The sequence below is a fragment of the Phoxinus phoxinus genome, assembly GCF_949152265.1.
Source record: "Phoxinus phoxinus genome assembly, chromosome: 25".
NCBI classification, from domain to species: domain Eukaryota; kingdom Metazoa; phylum Chordata; class Actinopteri; order Cypriniformes; family Leuciscidae; genus Phoxinus; species Phoxinus phoxinus.
Window position 1 is genome coordinate 19,012,348 of NC_136900.1, and position 20,135 is coordinate 19,032,482.

Genomic DNA, 20,135 nt, shown 5'->3' on the forward strand with positions numbered 1-20,135 from the left:
TAGCTCGCAACTCGGCTGAAACGCGTTTGTTGTGGTGCTGTAGATTCAGCGGACAACAGTAGACATTCGTGACAAGATACATTTTTTTTGGTGGGCAAATTATGGAACCTGTTCTGAATAAAACAACTTCTTGATTCCCAACCCAAGCTGACAGACACGAAACAACCATGCAATTAAGGATGCACTTTATAGGTACTTAAAAATACTAAATTCATAAAGCTCAAATTTATTAATTTTTGTTATAACTTATGTTTAACACACAAATGCTTGTTTTAGCAATAAGTAAAACCAACAATTGGAATCATCCACTGCTGCATTTAAAATGTATATGCCACAATAAATATATTTGAGTGTTTTTAAGGGCTGTAGACTGCTTCTAACTAGTCATGTGACCTCTTTGCAGCTATAATAAGCATATGTCAAGAACAGTAAGCAGCGATGGCGCCCAGCTGGCCCATACACACGTGCTGTCACACAGCGGCCCCATCCAGGACGGGGCTGAGAAGCTGGGCATCTGAGGGAGGTTAAGAGGCAGGTTGGGAACCCTGGGCAGTGGAACGCTTGGCAGATTGTTGGTGATGGTCCTGCCAGAGATCAGAGAGTAAAAGAGCAGAAAGCACTGAGAGGAGGAGGACAATAAGACAGTTCATCAGATGAAGAGCAGAATAAACAGCGGTTGACTGATCATTCTGTGGCATCAGAGAGGAAGGAAGCAGCTTGTTGACAGATTCGGGGAAGAGATTCGCCTTAGTTGGAGAAGACGGCATATTTCATTTGTGAATGTGGTTGTGAGACACGTACATACAATCTGTTCAATGCCGTACTGTATTAAGAGGCATGTTCAGTTTGGAGTCTAAGAGACCCAAGATATATATATATATATATTTTTTTTTAAATTTTGGATTTATTTTTATATTAAATGTCCTTTGCTGGGGTCAAACCAACCCCTTAAGAGTAAAAATGTTACAGTCACATTACTGCAAGGTTCATAACTACTTCTTTATTGTAAAATGACAATAATAATTAAAACATTTTTTATAGAAATAATACATAATAAGTATATAACTATTATTAAAAAAATAAATAATTATATAACTATTATTTGTAATACTATATATTATGTATAAATAATAATAATAAACCCTATAGTGTTTTGGGTCACATTAACAATATACAATAACTATAGAACTTATTATTATTTGAAATGTTTGTGGGCAAAATACAAGTTTATTTATTAGGTCAGAGGAACTTAAAAGGCAAATTATCATAAATAATAATAATACTCATTTTAATTTCTTTCAAATTATTATCATAAATAATAACAATAGGTAGTTATAATAATATTTATTATTAGGATTTATAAAGGAAATGATTATGGGCAAAATATTATTTTAAATGATTATGTAAATCATGGGGGGCATTGGGATACCAAACATTGAAAATGTTTTTTTTTAAAAGGTTTTTAAGGTTTTTTAAAGAGTTAAGGTCCTACGTAAGGCCTAATTTTCCACAACCAGTGTTTTCTGAAGCTCTGGATCCACTGGAAATTGTTTTGTCAACTGAATGATCACAACCCAACATACAGAGTTGACTTCACGACTACAGCCATGTTTTCAGTCACATCAGATTCAATATGGTGAGAATAAACTGGGAACTGAAGTAAATCAGAAAAGTACAAAGCATTAATGGAAAAGGAGGACGACTATCTCGGAGGCTTCATTCTTTTCCCCTTCTCCAATCATCTTTTCATTCTCTGAAACATGAACAAGTTAAATGCTATGCTATTAATAACCTGACATGTTTAAACAAACACGGCACTGTATTCTCCAAAAAGCAAAGAGAATCAATCGATGAAAAAAATAAAAAATCTTAGTGTGCGGTTAAACGGGGTCTTACTTCACAGACTGCCACGTCTCCTGTTCAAAGCCGCGGTGAATGGACTGAGCTATAGACGACTCCATCAGGTCGATGTAGCGCACCACTAGAGGGATGTACAGGTCCTGGAGGTGCTTGTGGAACGGTCCATTGTACAGGTGAGCTGGAGAACATGAAGGAACAATGAAGGCCTTTTCAAACCTTTTCCTACCTGGTTTTTGAAAATGCAAATAATTTTTTGGGGGGGAAAAGGTTTGTACAATGGACCCCTTTAGTCTACTGTACAAGTATAATGTTGAAAATCATCTCAGTCTGTGAAAACGGTCCATTATATATTTAAAAATCTAATTTATGTTAATTGTTCACGGTTTCCAAAAGTTTCTTTTCTTTTGCAGACACCCTCCAATACAATTAGTCACCTAGTAGACAACCTACTGTGTATGTAAAAAAGTGGCACAGCTTACCCCACAGCTTAGCTTAGAGAGAGAGAGAGAGAGAGAGAGAGAGAGAGAGACTTTGACTTTTAGGTCTTCTTTAATTATTCAATAACATAAAAGACCTATTTTAAAAAATGATCCAATTACAGCATTAATTTTCCACACAACGGATGAAAGAATAATAATAAAAAATAATTAAAATAAATAAAATAAAAACATACAATAAAAAACACTCCTGAACACTCATAAATGACATACAAAACCTCCCTGATCATCAGCTTCACATATAAAACCATCAACTCCCCACACATGAAAAAAAGAATCAACATCATTGATGAGGCTAAAATACGCATACTCCATCGTTAATCTCTTCGTTATAAAACCTCTCATCATCAAAACAGTGTCCACGCTTTCCCTCCCTTCTACTTTATTCCTTCTTGTACACCAAATTGCCAACTTTGCTGCACCAAACAAGAAATTTAATAAAATCACTTTGGATTTATGTTTTGTTGAATATTTGGGACCAAAAATAAACAATTCTTGATTAAACCTTCCCACAAGCTGCATACTCCAGCTTTCCATTAAACCCAGAATTTGATCTAAACGTGGACACTCAATAAAAAGATGAAAAACAGTTTCAGACACCCCACAAAAAGGACAACCCTCATCGTCTGAGACATTAAGGAGTGCTTTGTGTCTATTCGTACCTAAAATCCCATGCACAATTCTCCACTGAAGATCCCCCACCCTCTTTTCAATGGGGCTTTTGTACATGGACCGCCAGCTACCTCTCGGGGAAGAGCCTGAATCAAACACCATTGTCCATTTTGTAGCTTTTACATCCTTAAGATGTTGAAAATGTATGGTTTTTACACAAGCTCTGTAAAGTGTTACTCTGCTCAAAGTACTAAAGCTATTCAGTTCTGGTATATCCATAGAAAGCAACTTTCTGCCATCTTCCTGCCAGTCTTCTCTTTTTATGGAAGCGTGCAGCTCAGGAAAAAGGGCATTATCTCTGGCATCACAGTTCTCCACCGGATAAACTTTCATGAAATCCCTTATAGAAACAGGGAGGGCCTCCTCAAGATCATCCAGCATCCTCTTGATAAAACGTTCAGACCTGAAGCCCAACTTTTGTGCCAACTCCTCTACAGATATCCAGCTCAGTCCCCTGCGTAGGTGGCATATTTTGGAGACTCCAGCCTTCAACATTGCTGACCGAACAGTGACAGAGCTCAACAACTCAACAGAGATAAGTGGATTGAAAAACAAAGGCTCTTCATACACCCACTGATTGGATCCTTCCCTTTCTCTTGAAAATGATAGAGTCTTCCAAGCTTGCAAAACACTCTGGTAGAAACCAGCCAATCCTTCCAATGCAAGTCCATCCAAGGACATGACAAACAATTGCTTGTCCAACCCCATTCTTCTGGTTTTCTGCAACAAAGCACATGCTACGTCCATCCACTGCTGATGCTGATAATATAAAAGACGCTGTGCCACTTGCAGACGGAAAACAGCAATCCTGGAACAAATGTCAATTAATCCTTGACCTCCCTCATGAGTTGGAAGGTATAGGACAGCAGCTTTTAGCCAGTGTTGTCCTGACCAGAAGAATTTTACAAGAGTCTTTTGAATTTCTTCAATTATTTTTTTTGGAGGATCCAAAACCATCATCTTATGCCAAAGGGTGGAAGCTATAAGATTGTTGGCTATCAGGACTCTTCCCCTATAAGATAGCTGGGGTAGCAGCCATCGCCATTTAGACAACTTTGCAAGCACTGCCTCGACTAATCCCTCCCAATTCTTCATCCTACATTCATCTTTACCAAGATACACTCCTAAGAATTTAAACCCAGACTTTCCCCACTTAACATTTTCTGGTAATTCAGGTAAAGAGTTTCCTTCAGACCCACACCATAACGCCTCTGTTTTTTGCCAATTGAGTTTAGCGGATGATGCTCCTTCATAAACCTTTAGAGCTTCCTTTACTACTTGGACATCATGCGTATTCCTAACCATAACAGTTATATCGTCAGCATAAGCTGAAAGTTTAATAGCTTCAGCTTTTGGCTTATTACTTACTAGAATACCCGTCAATTTTATTCTTAATAAACAAAGTAGAGGCTCTATTGCCAAGGTATATAACTGACCCGACATCGGGCACCCTTGCCTTATCCCTCTTTTCATTTGAATTGGTACACTTAAACCTCCTCCTATTTTAACCATGCTTACAGCGTCAGTATACAGTATTCTTATCCATGATAGAAAATGTTCTCCAAACCCATAACACTTAAGAACCTTAAAAAGATAGTGATGATCTACACGATCAAAGGCTTTCTCCTGATCAAGAGAAAGCAAACCAAAATCGACATTATATATTCCAGCATAATCCATAATATCTCTCATTAAAAACAAATTATCATAAATAGACCTCTTTGGTATACAATATGTTTGGTCTTTTTGTACTAATACATCAAGAACACCTTTAAGTCTATTTGCCAAACATTTTGATAATATTTTATAATCAGAACATAAAACAGCTACTGGTCTCCAGTTTTTTAGCAGACAAAGATCTCCCTTCTTTGGGATCAAGGAGAGCACTGCTCGTTGGCAACTTTTTGGTAAAACCTCAGCTTTATAGCTTTCTTGTAAAACTTTAAAAAAGTCTTTTCCGATTATTCTCCAAAAAGTTTTAAAAAATTCTGCTGGTAATCCATCGATTCCTGGTGCACGACCAGATGAAAGTTGATTCACTGCTCTTGTAACTTCCTCAAATGTCAGATCAGAGTCTAATTTCTTTACATTTTCTTCATCCAGCACAGGCAAGTTATTAAAAAGTTCATCAGCGACATCATTTCCTGTGCACTCTACAGCATATAAGTCCACATAGAAATTAACAGCAAGTCTCCTCATTTCCAAAGGATCTGAAGTAACATTCCCATCAGGTGTGCGTAATGCATGCATATAATTGGTATGAATACACTTCTTATTCAAATTAAAAAAGAATTTTGTGGGAGCATCCATATCATGTAATGAAACAAAATGTGATTTTACAAGAGCTCTTTTTACCTTTTCATTTAACATATTACTTAGCTCTTGTCTCTTCTGACTAAGAACATCTTGTAAATTTACATCATTTTGATCAATTAACATATTTTGAATAATTAAAATATCTTTCTCTAATTTTGCCATTCCATGTTTAATTTGACAGGAAGTATGTGCCATAAATTGTTGACAGAAAAGCTTAATCTGCGTTTTCCCTACTTCCCACCACTGAAGCAGATTTTCATAATCATTTTTTTCTTCAACCCAACAATTCCAAAACATTTTAAAATTCTCATAGAAATTAACATCATGAATTAATTTAATATCAAAACGCCAATAAAAGAATTGCGGTTTTGTTTCTGATAACACAACATTCATTAAAATGAGCTGATGATCAGAAATAATACAGGGTGTGATATATGCACCTATCACTCTATTACACTGATTCTTATGTAGATAGAAACGATCCAGACGTGCCGCACTAACTCTACCCACTGCCACTTTAATCCAGCTATATTGTCTCACATTTTGATTTTTTTCCCTCCACACATCTACTAGCCCTAACTGAGTGATTATTGCCTTCAAAACTTTAGCAGAAGAGGGATGTGGTTCTTCTCCATTCCGATCAATAACAAAATCAAGGGTGCAATTAAAATCTCCACCCATAATTAAAAAATCTTCTTGTGAAAGAGAAACAAGTGTATCTTTTAGCAACTCAAAAAGCTTAATTCTGTCCTTACCAATATTAGGTGCATAAATATTAACAAAGACAAAACACAAATCTTTTATTTTAGCTTTAATTATAAGAAGTCGCCCCCGTTCCAATTCATTAATAGATAAAATGTTTACATCTAATTCAGGAGAAAACACTATTGCCACCCCTGCACTTAAATTTGTCCCATGACTAAGAACATACTGACCGTCAGACCACAAACCCCAATCTACTTCATTATTTATGTCGCTGTGTGTTTCTTGTAAAAACATCACATTAATTTCTTTTAGCTTTATGCATTCTTTTAACAAAGACAATTTATCACTGGCCCTAAGCCCATTTACATTTAGGGACCCCACTCTTAGGACATCCATAATAAAATAGGGTAGGAAAGCAGAAATAAACAGCATTGTGAAAAGAAAACCAGGAAAAGGATAGATACCCATCGTGCACTTATTTTCGTCTACATTTCACGGCCCGGCGTTTCGCCCTGCCTGGTTTTACTCCTTGTCTAATTGTTGTTATGTATTTTTTTAGTCGAAACCTTTTCTGCTGGGATAAAACTTCTAGGCTACATTCCTGTCTTGCCTTCATAACAGATGACACAAATTTGTCTAAATCTGGAAAAAACTTACCAATCTCGACACTTTTACCCTTTGTCTCATCCAAAAAAGCATTAATCTGCTCAACTGTATACAGATCACCTCCACAATTCGCCACATCAAAGTCAGCACATGAATCATCATCTCTACAACTCTCTACAGTTGCTTCTGACACATAATCCATTTCTTCACTTTGCTCATCATGAGTCTCATTTTCCTGCACTAGACCACCACCACAAACATCTCTATTAACGTTACCAACATCACTACAACTTGGAACCTCAGCATCAATAACAATTTTTCCCAAAACATTTGGCCTTACCTCGGTATTCGTGACTGCCGTGTCAGGTTGTTGCGGTGTACTCTCCGTCACAATCTGCGGCGCGTCAGATGTTTCAGTTGGGCCTTCCTTTTCGATATTAACGTTACGTGCTTTATGTGGGCAGGTGAATCGTTTATGTCCGATATCCCCGCATTCAAAGCAACGCAAAGACTCCGTACTAGCGTACACCATATATGAACTCTCCCCATGAGATATCCGAAAAGATACATCAAGCGTTTTAGTGGGAGAGCTCAAAAACATGTAAACGTGTCTCCTGAAAGACAGCACATGTTTCAGTCCAGCGTTTTTACAACCTAGCGGAATATCTTTTATAGCGCCGGCAATTTTGCCAAATCTGGTCAGCTCTTTAATAATGCTCTCATTGCGGACGAATGGGGGCACATTGGAAATGACGATTTTCGTTGCCGGTGCCGACAACGGTGTAATAGGCACGTACGTTTCATTGATCCATATTCCGCTTTCAATTAAGTTTTTTACTTGATTGTCATTTTTCAAAAAGACAACGACTGCCTTATTCATTCTAGAAGCAGAACTAATATTTTCGTTACCAACCTTGGTTCCTACAGCGAGGAGAACATCCTCAATAGAGGTATTCGCCTCCGGTGCACACCTGAACCCATTCCTGAGGGTGAGAGGCGACGCTCCCCCCGCGGGGGTAGACGTCATACTGCCTCACACACACACCACACGCTATAACCTTAAAACTACACTAAAACCTACAAACGTGCTCAGAGAAGTGAGAAAAAAAAGAAAAAATGAAATAAGAAAAAGGGAAATTCAAAAGATAATAAATCAGTTTGAAAAAAAACAAAACGCTCTCCCACACGTGTCTCTCACACACGCACCCACTCCCAACATCCACTCAGAGAGAGAGAGAGAGAGAGAGAGAGAGAGAGAGAGAGAGAGAGAGAGAGAGAGAGAGAGAGAGAGAGAGAGAGAGAGAGAGAGAGTCTCCTCAGGCATCATTAAGTGTAATTCCCATTGCTCTGTTCCTCATCATTAACACTAGCCTTTTTACTCTCATGGGTGTGTGAGCTCATTCACAACCATTTAATAACAATGAAAGTCATTTGAGTCATTATAGTGTCAATGTCACCAAAAATGTTTGTCATGTGCACGCACTAAAAACTATAAAAGCACTCAAGTAAATGAATCTCTGTCCAAAATCAGGAAAATGTAATGTTTCATTCGTAATATCCTACAAAGTGTTATCTGCTACTTAGGGGCTTCTGGTTGTTCTAAGGATTTGAAATAACATATGATGAATTCAGTGGCTACTTAAGTAGATGACACTAAATGAGGATCTGTCAAGAAAAGTTCAAGGTAACATTGAGATTTATGATTTTTTTATTAAAATGTTTAAAGATTTTTTTTGTCATGTTTGAGCGCTAGTGCTATCGACCTTCATATTGAACAAAATTAAAAAGAGCAGTGTGAACATTCTGCCAAACTTCTCATTTGGAGTTTCACAAAAAAAAGTCTGAAACAACATCAACAATTTCAGGGTGAATTCTTCCATTAAAACTACCAACTACCAAACAGACATATTTAAAATGGTTTTCTAAAAAAAATGTCAACATGTTTCCATCAGGCTTCCCTCATTAGAATTAATTTCGGTGAGATTAATGTAGTGAGAACAGGGCAGAGGAAAGCAATTTGAGACGATCTTCTTCAAGAAAGTTCATACTGTATATGCAAGAGCGTGGGAGTTCCCTATATCTTTCTGCCAACTGACTGTGTTATTACAGGCTGCCATTTCCATTGTCATGCTCCCTAGATAACCAACCAACCATATCTATTCCAAATAAACTGCTGTTTGAACAAGACACTAAAGCAAGTCTCTTTATAACCGTCGCAAATGTCACAGTCGCGCCAAACAATCTTTAACTTGTAGTTGTTGTTCTATCAATACTTGACCTAAAGCTCCACGCACAAGTAACTTCATGTTGTGAAGTATTCAACATTTTCTGGGATCATTTCTTGTTGGTTACGAGAGACCTATGCTCAGGATGTGTCGGACACTTTGTCAGGATTCGGATATTTGACCTGCCGAATAATTGACCCTCCAGAGCCACAAACAGATCACATTGTATATCTAATGAGTGTGTTGACAATAAAAGTGCAGCACGTTAACCTGTTCTCCAAACAAGTATTGTTCTCCAAAGCAACACTGGTGTTAATTAGCACGCTTAGCAGTGAGAACATGCGATCAGAACTTTGGACAAGCGGAAGGGGGGAGAAACAATGCAAGAGCGAGGAGAAAGAAAGACAAACTTATTGCTTATAGCTGAACTCATTTGAACTCATACAGCTGAGCTCAATTGATAAACTTTACATAATTATTGAACGGAATTAAATCTACACTGAACTGACTTTAGCTGAATAAATGACACTTCTGTCAGGACCACTATCGTCAAATATGATTGACAATTAGCATACAGTTTAGATTGGCGAAAGGTGGAGCTGGGGATGGAGGAGGGTAATTTGCTCATGAGAAACGCGATAGCTGCTGATAATACTGAAGAGCTTATATATGTATACGGTGATAGGCGTCGTATTCCTATAGGTAGATGTGGATCAGCTGATGCGAGCTTGACTAACGTGACCTGCCAGAACTAACGCTACGGTTGATTATTATCTTCTTTTGTTTAGAGCTGCTTTACAGCAACATTTTATTTTGTTTGCATCATTGATCATTATTTTCCTATTTATCACTGTAAAGCTGCTTTGAAACAACTGTACACTTTTTTTGCTGCAATTAGTTACAACTTTAGTTTAGTTGGATATTTAAGTTATCTAAACTTAATATTTTAAGTCAAGCAAGCACATACTTTTTTTCTTACATTATTTCTTATTCTAATGTTGAATTTTAAGTTGTGATAGAGCGCTATATAAATAAAGGTGACAAACACTACACACGGTCAGTTCGGAGGAAGTTGTTGAGCAGCTGAAAGAGGGGGAAACTGTCCCAGGAGTCCTGTGGCTGGACGGCCAGTGCTGAGTCCATGTCCACTGTGTAGAGCGACAGGAAGGTCTCGGCGTGCTCACCCATCGCCTCTGGCCACCAGGAGAAGGCCTGCAAAATACACACAAGCATCAACAGCTATATTCTTCAATTAGGGACACTTTTGACTTTTTTCTATTTTAAACATTTATCATGTCCTGGAACTAGTTATTGTAGGATAATTTATCATTTTTGTCATTATTTTGAATTAGATTTTATTTTTAAATTTTCTGTTTTCACTTAATTTGTTGTGTTTTGTCATTTTTATTAGCTGAAAGAAAAAAAACATTTATTTAATTTAATAGTTTGAGTTAATTTCATTTTAGCACTTCAAGTTAAACTACACAACAATGAGAAATGTTGCCTGGGCAACTTGTTGAATTTTTTTTTTTTTTACATTATTAAATAATATTTTATAACATTTATTTTTATTTAAACTAAAGATTTTTTTATGGCTTTACTTTTAAGCTAACAACAATAACCCTGGAACAAAGATCTGATCATGGACTTGAACAACTATCAAGACGTATGTGTGATGGTAATGACATAATACTGAAATATTTCATCAAAAATAAGAATTGTCCATTTTGATTTCATGGTGAATTTAAGCTCTCATTTTTCAGATTAATAGTGCAAAGTAGAAATTGAAATTGATCCCTGATTTTAATACTTTTTTATAATTGTATTAAAAGAGGAATACAAATTGGGAAACTTTGGCAAAATGTAAACTTTAAAATCAGGAAAATATATGAAATTAAAGAGAATTAATATGAATTCTTTATATATTATATAGATAGAATAAATAATAAAGCCCATTGAATCTATCTTTAAAAACATGATTTTTTAATAAATGCATTCTTCATCCCAATGAACATAAAAGTTCCCCTAATTAGACACGAATCACCCATATATGTAACATGCTGAAAATATGCTATGTCTTCTATACCTGTGAAAACATACAATCACAAACAATAATGCCAAAAGGCATAGTGTAGAGAGGAACATGGGTACAATACTGAGGGCTAAGCATTGTGTACTTGGATACTCACAACAAAGCACAATACAAACATGGAATTAAAGCAAGTAGAAGTTGAAGACAATCAATAAAATGATGGGACCTTGAAAAGAACCACACAAAGATCGAGATGGAAAATGGCTTTACAAAACCTGCATGCTTGGTCTACATTTTATCAGTACATATTTGAACAATTTAGACTTATGATTTTCACTTGGTACACTGAAAAAAATGTTTGTGTAGGATTTATTGTTAAATAGATTTCACAGATAATTACAACGGCAAGTAACACGTTGAATTAAATGTGCAATTTTCAAGTAAAGAGGCTGAAATAGTATTTTCTTGTAAAATGCACTCCAATTATCTTTGTTTTATTTAGTATATGTCCTATTTTACCATTTACTTTGAAAAAGATTTGTTCATAGTGTAGATGCACATTTTTAACCCGATGCAAAATCTGTGTGGGGAAATTTTTAACAGATCGTTGTGAATTCCCATTGAAATGACTGGATTTTGCATATTATTTAGGGACCAGAATAGTAGATTTTTGAGCTTGGGCTCCTATGATGTAGACCGATACCCTAGCAACCACTCAGAACACTTTAGCAATGCCATGGCAACCATTCATAAAATGTAGGAAAAATTGGAAATAACATTTGAATATCAACTTTAATCACTTTTAAATATCAACACTGATTTCAATTTTAAAGGTAACAAATAAATGCACATAAAAATAAGTTTATAAGTTTGGAAAAGGGACCTGTACTAGAGAGTAGCTGCCATCAAAAAGGCTAAAGATCAAAAAAGGACAATTAGCCATCCACGTGTCTTTTGTGGTCGACTGCAGCGGACCAGAGCTCATTCATCCTACTGAATTCCCCTGAGAAAAGGGAAAAATTCAGTGCCATCTTTCTACTGTACATAGTGCCGAGCTCCCTATTGTCTGCCAGTATGTGCATTGAAGGCCCTTCTGAAAAGATCCAAGTCCATCAATGCATTTCTCTCTGCATTCTTCCACACGGCCATTCTTGAGGGCGTCTGCAGCCAACTTAATTGAGAGTATCAAAGAAAGCCGGTTCATGTTGTCTTGTATTCTTTGCAGCCAAGAACTTTCCATCCAAAGCGGTCGGCATCGAGCGATAGGAATAAAAGTGCAATCAGCCGTGGTGAAGAATATGTGGTGGAGAGGAGAATGCTGACTTATTGAAGGGTGCTATTGTGTACGGATATCCGAGCGTGTGTGTGTGAGTGTGTGTGGGGAGGGGGTGAACGTCACTCTTGTCTGACTAGATGTTTTACAGTCGCTGGCCTTGAGGGAGATTGTCTTCAGGGCTTTCAGAAGCAGGATTTGAACAGCATAGAGCTGACAAGCGAGTCATTCACGGCTATATCCATTTCAGTCTAAAACATACTCCGAAACGGACCATACTCTTTTCCTGTTGCTTCTAGGAATGTGTCAGGATGGTTAGCTAGTCGATCATATTACAAACTTGTTGTGAGTTAAAGTGTTATACATCTAGTCAAACTGGGAAATACACTACTGTTAAAAAATGCAGGGTAAAATTTGTTCATGTTTTTGAAAGAAGTCTCTTATGCTCACCAAGGCTGCATTTATGTGATTAAAAATACAGTAAAAAACTAAAATATTGTGAAATATTATTAAAATTTAAAATAACTGTTTTCTAATTGAATCTATTTTCAAATGTAATTTATTCCTGTGATCAAAGCTGTATTTTCAGCATCATTACTCCAGTCTTCAGTGTCACATGATCCTCCAGAAATCAAATCCCTCATTATAATATCCACAGATAGTAATTAGCATAATACACACCCAAACCATCTCCATATAAGGGCTGTCCTCACAATCTCAGCCTAGACTGCATGTTATTTGATGCATTCTTATGCAGAATTGATATTCTGGGAAAAAAATATTACATGTAAATATTGCAGAAACTGCAGATCTTACTGTCGTATATGAAGAATATATTTAACAATATGTATATAAACCATATTAATAATTTAATTATATTTATAAATATGAAAATAACTACCGGACAAGTTATTGACTTTCTGAAATACTTAAAGTTTTTAAAAGTCATCTCTTATACTAGCCAATACTGCATTTATTTGATAACAGCAATATTGTGTACAATATTCTATACAATTGTACAGAATTTAAAATCGATCTATTTTAATATATTTAATTTTTTTTTTTTTTTTACTATTTTATTATTTCAACATCATTACTCCAGTCTTCAGAGTCACATGATTCTTCAGAAATCATGCTAATATTTGCTGGTCAATAAACATTTATTCTTATGATCAGTTGAAAACCGTTGTGCTGCTTCATATTTTGTCATTTTTTCTTCACATTTTTCAGGATTCTTTGATGAACAATAAGATAAAAAAAGGCATTTATTTGAAATATAAATATTTTGTAACATTATAAATGTCTGTACTATCACTTGTGAACAATTTAATGCGTCCTTGCTGAATTAAAGTATTAATTTCTCTCTCTCTAAAAAAAAAGAGAAACAAATCTTACTTATCCCAAAAACTTTTGATCTACAGTATATTTTATGTTTATACATATTAGACTTAGGCAGTTCAAAGAGTCAGTGGTTAATGGAGATACATTTAGAAAGTGCAAAAAATTAAATAAAGGCAACATTGATTTCGTTGTCAAATGCTTTAACACACAAATGTACGTTGTGATAAATGACACCGATCTGTTTTGTTTGTAAAAGCATGAATGATAAATAAAAATAAATGAGGTGCAAATGCTAAATAACACAACACAACATGAGAGTGAAATATAAGATGAACCTTACCTCTCTTCCCTAATGCATTACAAACACAGGAGTGGTAAAGAAAGAGAGAAATATCAAATAGACATACACATTCTTAAGCATAGTGAACATAAATATGCTTTCCATTTGATTAGACAATGTTTTACTCCTAGTTTCAAACTGTACTGTGACCATAATTTCACTAACGTAGATCTGAGCACATCACGCACACACACACCTTGATGTTTCCTTAGTGACAGCATGTGGGACATTTGTCTTGTTAGGCACAGCCTGCGTTCTGGCATCATTGTCTCTGTCATCTGTGACAGATGTTGAAAGCTTGAGGCCTAAAAATAGCCCTTGCCAGCAGATGTCTACATCCACATTTTGAGTTAAGAAAATGCTCGCTGTTACTTTCTACGAAGCCTTAACACCTAGTATTGATGAATTTCCTTTGATCTTTTTTTTTTTTTTTTTAAGTTGACGTGAGACCGATAGCGGGCGCTGGCCTTGTGCAGATGGGCCGTGGGCGTTGTTTTCCTGTGCCGCTACTATGAGCTGGCACTGGATGGGTAAGCTGTCACTCGCTAACAGCTGTTACGGCAACGTGGCGAAGTAAATGTACAGCGAGACGGTAAATGATCACAAGTCCGCTCTGAAATGATCATGCAATACCTTCTGGAGAAACATGCAAAACCAAAAGACCCGATGATAAACAAAGATTGATTCTCGGTCTACGTGACTGTGGGGGTTTTCTGAACCTATGTTGTAAAGGACTGGAAGATGTATGAAAGGGTCAATGGCGGGCTCATTATGAACAAAAAGGTGCTGGTATTAAGTTTAATACGAGAAACAAGAAAGAAAAAGCATTGATAACAGAGACATAGCAGGAAATAGTCACGACTTAGACAACACGTGATAACTCTTTATCAAGAGATATTGCACAGGTATTACTGTACCTCCGAGTGATGCTCATCGTTCTGCTGTAACACCTCCATACACAGCTCTCCTAGTCTGATCATGTCCTCCAGTCTTTTCTCCGGAGACGCCTGGCTGCTGTCTGCCGACACACAGACGTCCGAGCAGTCACACCAAATGTCTAACACTCCTAACACTTCACACAAACTAAATGCAAGAACTTAAAGCAATAGATCTAAAGGGCTCAACAATAAGGATTTGGCCAGCTAAACCGTAAAAAAGCTGACTGTATTAACTACGTAGTATACAACTTCACATTTCAAGTTGACTAAACTTCTAAATTTTAAGGCAGCATGTACACATAATTAAGTTGAAACTATTTTTTGTTTTGTACAGGGGAGTCAAACTCATTTTAGGTTGAGGACCGTATGGGGGTAAAAAAATTAACCATGTGCGGGCCGAATTCCCTTTTTTAAACCTTAATGTGCTGACAGTTAGATAAATATTAACCACAAATTAATTAGCAAGAAAACTAGAAAAACACCGCGCTCTTTGAAAACGGCATTTGTTTTTGCTGCGAAAAGACTATTCGATTTTTAAAATAATGTTTTATTTAATTATTTTTTTATTAGTGATGCACCAATTTAGATTTTTCACGGCCAATTTTTTTTACAAGCAAATTGTCAGACTCTGATACCGGTAGCAGATTTATTTTCTTTATTTCAAATCCCCCTTTAGTCAATAACTGTATCCCTTAAAACCCATCTTTGATCACCAAAATGACATATTTCTGTATTTTTATGTGACATTTTTTTTCTTCATGCCTTAAAATAGCTCAAATGTAACTTCATTTAGTATACACGGAACCACAAATATGCAAATTATCCCCGCCTCCACTCACTCACAAGTAACGTAAGAAACACCAGCGATTTCAAACCGCGTTTTTGAGACTGTCTTTAGTTCCCCGCAGTTTTAAAGAGAAAATACTCAGCAGTGTTGACTTATGAATTTGCGCATGATTTGTCTTAAAGTATATTAAAAACGATATGAAGCATAGTGTATTTTTTGGGGCCACTGAAAACATCGGCAGGTGTTCAGCTAGATTTCTCTTCTCAAATCAAAACTACTGACTGACAAGGGCCATCAAAAAAAATCTTCACTGTTGAGCCCTGAAAAGTATTCTGTGAGAACCTTCGATCTGGGCGTAGTCGGTCAGCTGGGAGTAATTGATGAGCGCAGCTTTTTCCAGGCACTTCTGAACTATCTTGTGCATCTCTTCAGTTGGGACAGGTGTGGTGATGTCTTTCATCAGAGCCTGAAGAATGACACTTTTTCTCTCATTTATGTCACTTTAAGCACATGCTAGTACACACAAGACATGCATATAAGGTGCAAAGCATGCACAGTTAATTGGAGGACACTCACCCTTTCTAGAAGAGAGAGTGTGGCTTTAAGAGCCCCCTCCGGTCGCCCGAAGGGGAAACAGTACCTACGGGCAAGAAGACAAGGGGTAAAACTCGAGTGGTAATTAACGAAAGGCATGGAAGAAAGAAGACTGAGCACAAGCTGAAGGAGTCAGTCGCAAACCGCTGTTTCTCAGCTATCATGGGACAATAATGACGTCTTTTAAATAGAGATGTTTTCCAAAGCTTGTCGAGGAGGGACAGGTGTCAGCGTACGTACGGGACAATGCTAAATGGGATGAATGAAGACGAAAGAGAAGTGGTTCTCATAAAGGCCTAACACCACAGGTGTGAAAGTCCACCCGAACGGCCCTCGACGCGCATGTGGGGCAAGAGGCACACTTACCAAGTGACTCAACAAGGTCTAATCAGCTTGGGCTGGGACCCGCGCTTAATCCCCAGCACGCCCCGCACCGGCCTGGCCTCTGTCTGCCGTCTCATTTGCATAATCTGAGATGCTGTTTGTAGCTTTTGTTGGAGTGCTTTTATTAGGTTCTGCTGCAAAAGCAAGACTCAAACCCTCTTTACTAGTGTTTCCAGCACTCCACTGAGGGGGGCCAGCGGGAGGCCGGTTGAAAACGAGGACCAATCAGGAGGGGGTCTGGTAAATGAGTAAACTGTAAGCTGAGATGCTATACAGTGGTTATCAACTGGTTTTGCTTCAGGGACCAGATATAACAATGTTAATACACTGTTATTAAAATGTAATTACATGATTATGTAGTTAGTTTTTATCATTTGATGTTTGCAACCTTATCAAAATAGATCTGAAATCCATTTGCTGATAATATCCAAACATTTGCTGATTTTTTTATATACAGTCAATCCAAAAATTATTCAGACACCAGATATCATTTTTTATATTGTATTACTAGTGGATGCTAGCCTGGGTGCCAGCCCGAACCCCGCCCACAACATTTTTTGGTCGGGAAGTTCGGTCTGGACTCGATCCGTTGAGGAGTAATTATGCTCGGCTCCCAGAATGCCGAGCCAATCAAATTACCAGGGCGGGCTTTAATCGATGATGGACAGATGATCTGCGGTTATGTAATCAACACGTCATCAAAGAGTGGTTGGGTTGAATTGGTTTTCAACAACGATGACTGCAGCTGGAGAATTGAGATGTTTAGATTCCGCTATTGTGTCTGTTATAAAATAAATCGACAGCGCATTAATTTTAAAAGACGAACAGAGAACCGCAATCAAGGCATTTGTCGATCGGAAAGATGTGTTTGCCGTCCTTCCTACGGGATTTGGCAAAAGTTTAATTTATCCGCTGGCTCCGATGGTCACTAAGAAGATAGGACGCAATGAAAACCAATGGAAGGGATGCGCTCACGATCTCTTTTCTCTGAAGCCTCAGATGAACACGCTTCTTCAGCCTGCTCTCTTTCGTCGTCTTTCCATTTTTTAAAATCAGTCAAGTCGCGTTGCAACCGTGCTATAAAGTTGAGACCGGTCCGACAAATGCGAGAAGATTTATTTGCTTTATTGTCGAGATCTAATCCTAAACGGAGAACTTGTAAGTACTCCGCAAATTCTTAAATTATTTTGACAACAACGGCAAAGATCGTTTACACTCATTAATTTACTACTACTTCCAGCGTGCGTGACAACTATGCGTTGCTCAACATACGTCACTTACTGCGTTGCTCTGATTGGTTGTAGGTCTATCCAATTGAGTGCAGAGGTTTTTTTTATTGCTGTTTCGGTTAAGACACGCCTCATAATCAAAGCCCTATAGAGCAGTATCAGACTCACATTCTGCCTAGAGTATGTGTATGACGAAGTCAGGCTAAGTGGGTGCAGGACATAGTTCATTTAAGTAAGTGAGGATAGCAAAATAAAGTAAACTGTGACATTATACCCAAAAATGATTGATAGAGTGGACTACCAGTAAAAATTTGGGACCAAAACTTCAGATACTTTGATCTGACCATGTTTCGCTGAAGTGTTTTTTCTTTAATAGCTAATGCGACATTTTTACACCAGACTGAACAAAATTAAGCATTGCTTTGTAATTTGTTGACCTAAATTGGTATTATCTAAATGTGCACTAAAATTTAACAGCCTAACAGAAGGATGGCCAAAACCAGAGAAATATCGACTAGTTCTTGTCATATTGTATTACCATTTTCTAAACTATAGCAAATAAACTGTGATAATGTGAGAAATGTTGAAGGAGTCCGAATCTATTTTGGTTTGACTGTAGATTAGTTATCTTAATAAATGGATGTACATTATTAAGATTAAGTGGATGTGGCAGCTCATCTTACCTGAAATGTGTGATCTGCTTCTCCAATAAAGTCAACAATCTGCTCCTGATCTCCTCAAACTCCTCCTTCTCCTGTTCTGTAACAGTGCCCATGCCATCCGGTCTGCCAAAACAAGGAGGAAACATTCAATTTTCCGTTTTATTCTTTACAACACCTGTTCTTTCATTCCAAACGCCCTTGGATCCTGTGCTTCAACTTCATAAATCAAAAGATTTTTCAAAGAGATTTGTAAGTTTCACAATTATTCCAGCTGAACTGAACAATGCTTCAGCAGGGCTTTGCAATCCAAAACTCTTCAATAAAAGAAGATCAAAATAAACGTATCCTTGGTGAATCATATCAAGGTAATGCAAGAGGGAAAGCGACTGGAAATATCTTAAAATAATCACACATTTAAAATAAAATAAATATTTTCAATAAATCTTGTGGATTTTGTATATTTTTTTATCCATTTAATATTTGTTTAATAATTAAAAAATGTTCACAATAATCGAAGATATGAGACCAATGAATAAGATGTTTATAAAAATAAAAAAAGACTACAAATTATTCAAAAAGTAATTGAATAAAATAGATTTTAAATCAAATTTAATAGATCAGACATTCTTTTATTTTGAATGAAATTTGTATTATGTCCTAAACATTATTTTATATTTATTGTATTTAGGATGAAATTATTGCATCAATCATCTACTATTTATCAGTCACAGATTTAAACTTAAATACCTCGTAACTGCAATAATCAAATGTAGCCGGCATATGTTCAACCACTAAGTATTGCACAATTGCACTTTAAGCACTAAAGTAATCATTCCAAACTTCAGTTTTTAACTGTAGACAATGGGCAGTTTAGTTAGAAGCCATTGTGTCTTGCTATCCAAACCCTCCACACTTTCTGAATGGCACAGCTTAGCCCTGTAGAGAAAGCGCTTTCCTTACACGCAGAGGTGAAGGCAACTTGTAAACCTGTCTGTTCTGCAAATCCCTCTCTCCATTAAATGAAATCCGCCTTTTCTTTTTGACAAGAGCCAGCTAATCCCGAGAGAACACAAAGAGGGAGTGTGAAGAGCGGCAGAAGATGTGTATGCGCGAGCAGGGGGGTGAGATCAGCACCTACAAATGAAAAAAAAGAAAAAAAAAAGAAAGCTCCTTTTTGCATTATGGTAAAGGCTAAGGAGTGTATAAACTCAACATCGACCCTTTAATCTCAGTGTCTTTGTCTGTCGTACTGTGTAGGCTCATTAGTTCTTAAGGAAGGCCTCTTAGTTTAACTGCTTCTAACAAGAGGCCTGGGAATTGAACTGTTCGCATGAGGGAGAATCACTGGTTTAAAGTCTTTGCTTGTTTGTAGCTCCCAGAACATCACCAAAACCTACGACTACCAAAGCCCTGCGACTTCAGTCAGTAATTAAGTCTCTCACAATTCACACATCCTCCCATTGACTTGACTAATGCTAAACGAATCCTTCAAACCTTGAAACACATCCAATTCTACCTTACATAACACGACGCTATTAGTGGTGTGTGCTGAGGAAGGCATCACTTTTGCTATCATTATTCAGGGCTCTGTGATAAGGACGTCCCACTGGCCGGGGGCCAACGTGAGAGAATTTGGGGCCAGTTGATGGAACCGTCGCTGTATGTCGTGTTGAT

At 37.1% G+C, this 20,135-nt stretch overlaps 1 protein-coding gene across 10 annotated transcripts in view; it reads right to left on the reverse strand.

Moving 5' to 3' along the window:
* Positions 1 to 20,135, reverse strand: part of cadps2 (Ca++-dependent secretion activator 2) — a 134,340-nt gene that overhangs the window by 16,325 nt on the left and 97,880 nt on the right. For 8 of the 10 annotated variants that reach the window (XR_013796525.1, XR_013796526.1, XR_013796527.1 and 5 more), the window contains exons 14-20: positions 18,483 to 18,584; positions 16,169 to 16,232; positions 15,935 to 16,058; positions 14,785 to 14,885; positions 9,937 to 10,093; positions 1,897 to 2,038; positions 465 to 584 (exon numbers count right to left, since the gene is read on the reverse strand). Coding sequence is in view for 6 of the 10 variants with exons in the window: in XM_079603799.1 (XP_079459925.1) it covers positions 465 to 584; positions 1,897 to 2,038; positions 9,937 to 10,093; positions 14,785 to 14,885; positions 15,935 to 16,058; positions 16,169 to 16,232; positions 18,483 to 18,584 (810 nt within the window). In the remaining 4 variants the exon portion in view is untranslated. The remainder of the gene's footprint in view (positions 1 to 464; positions 585 to 1,896; positions 2,039 to 9,936; positions 10,094 to 14,784; positions 14,886 to 15,934; positions 16,059 to 16,168; positions 16,233 to 18,482; positions 18,585 to 20,135) is intronic. The other 2 variants (XR_013796524.1, XM_079603803.1) reach the window with 1 other exon arrangement.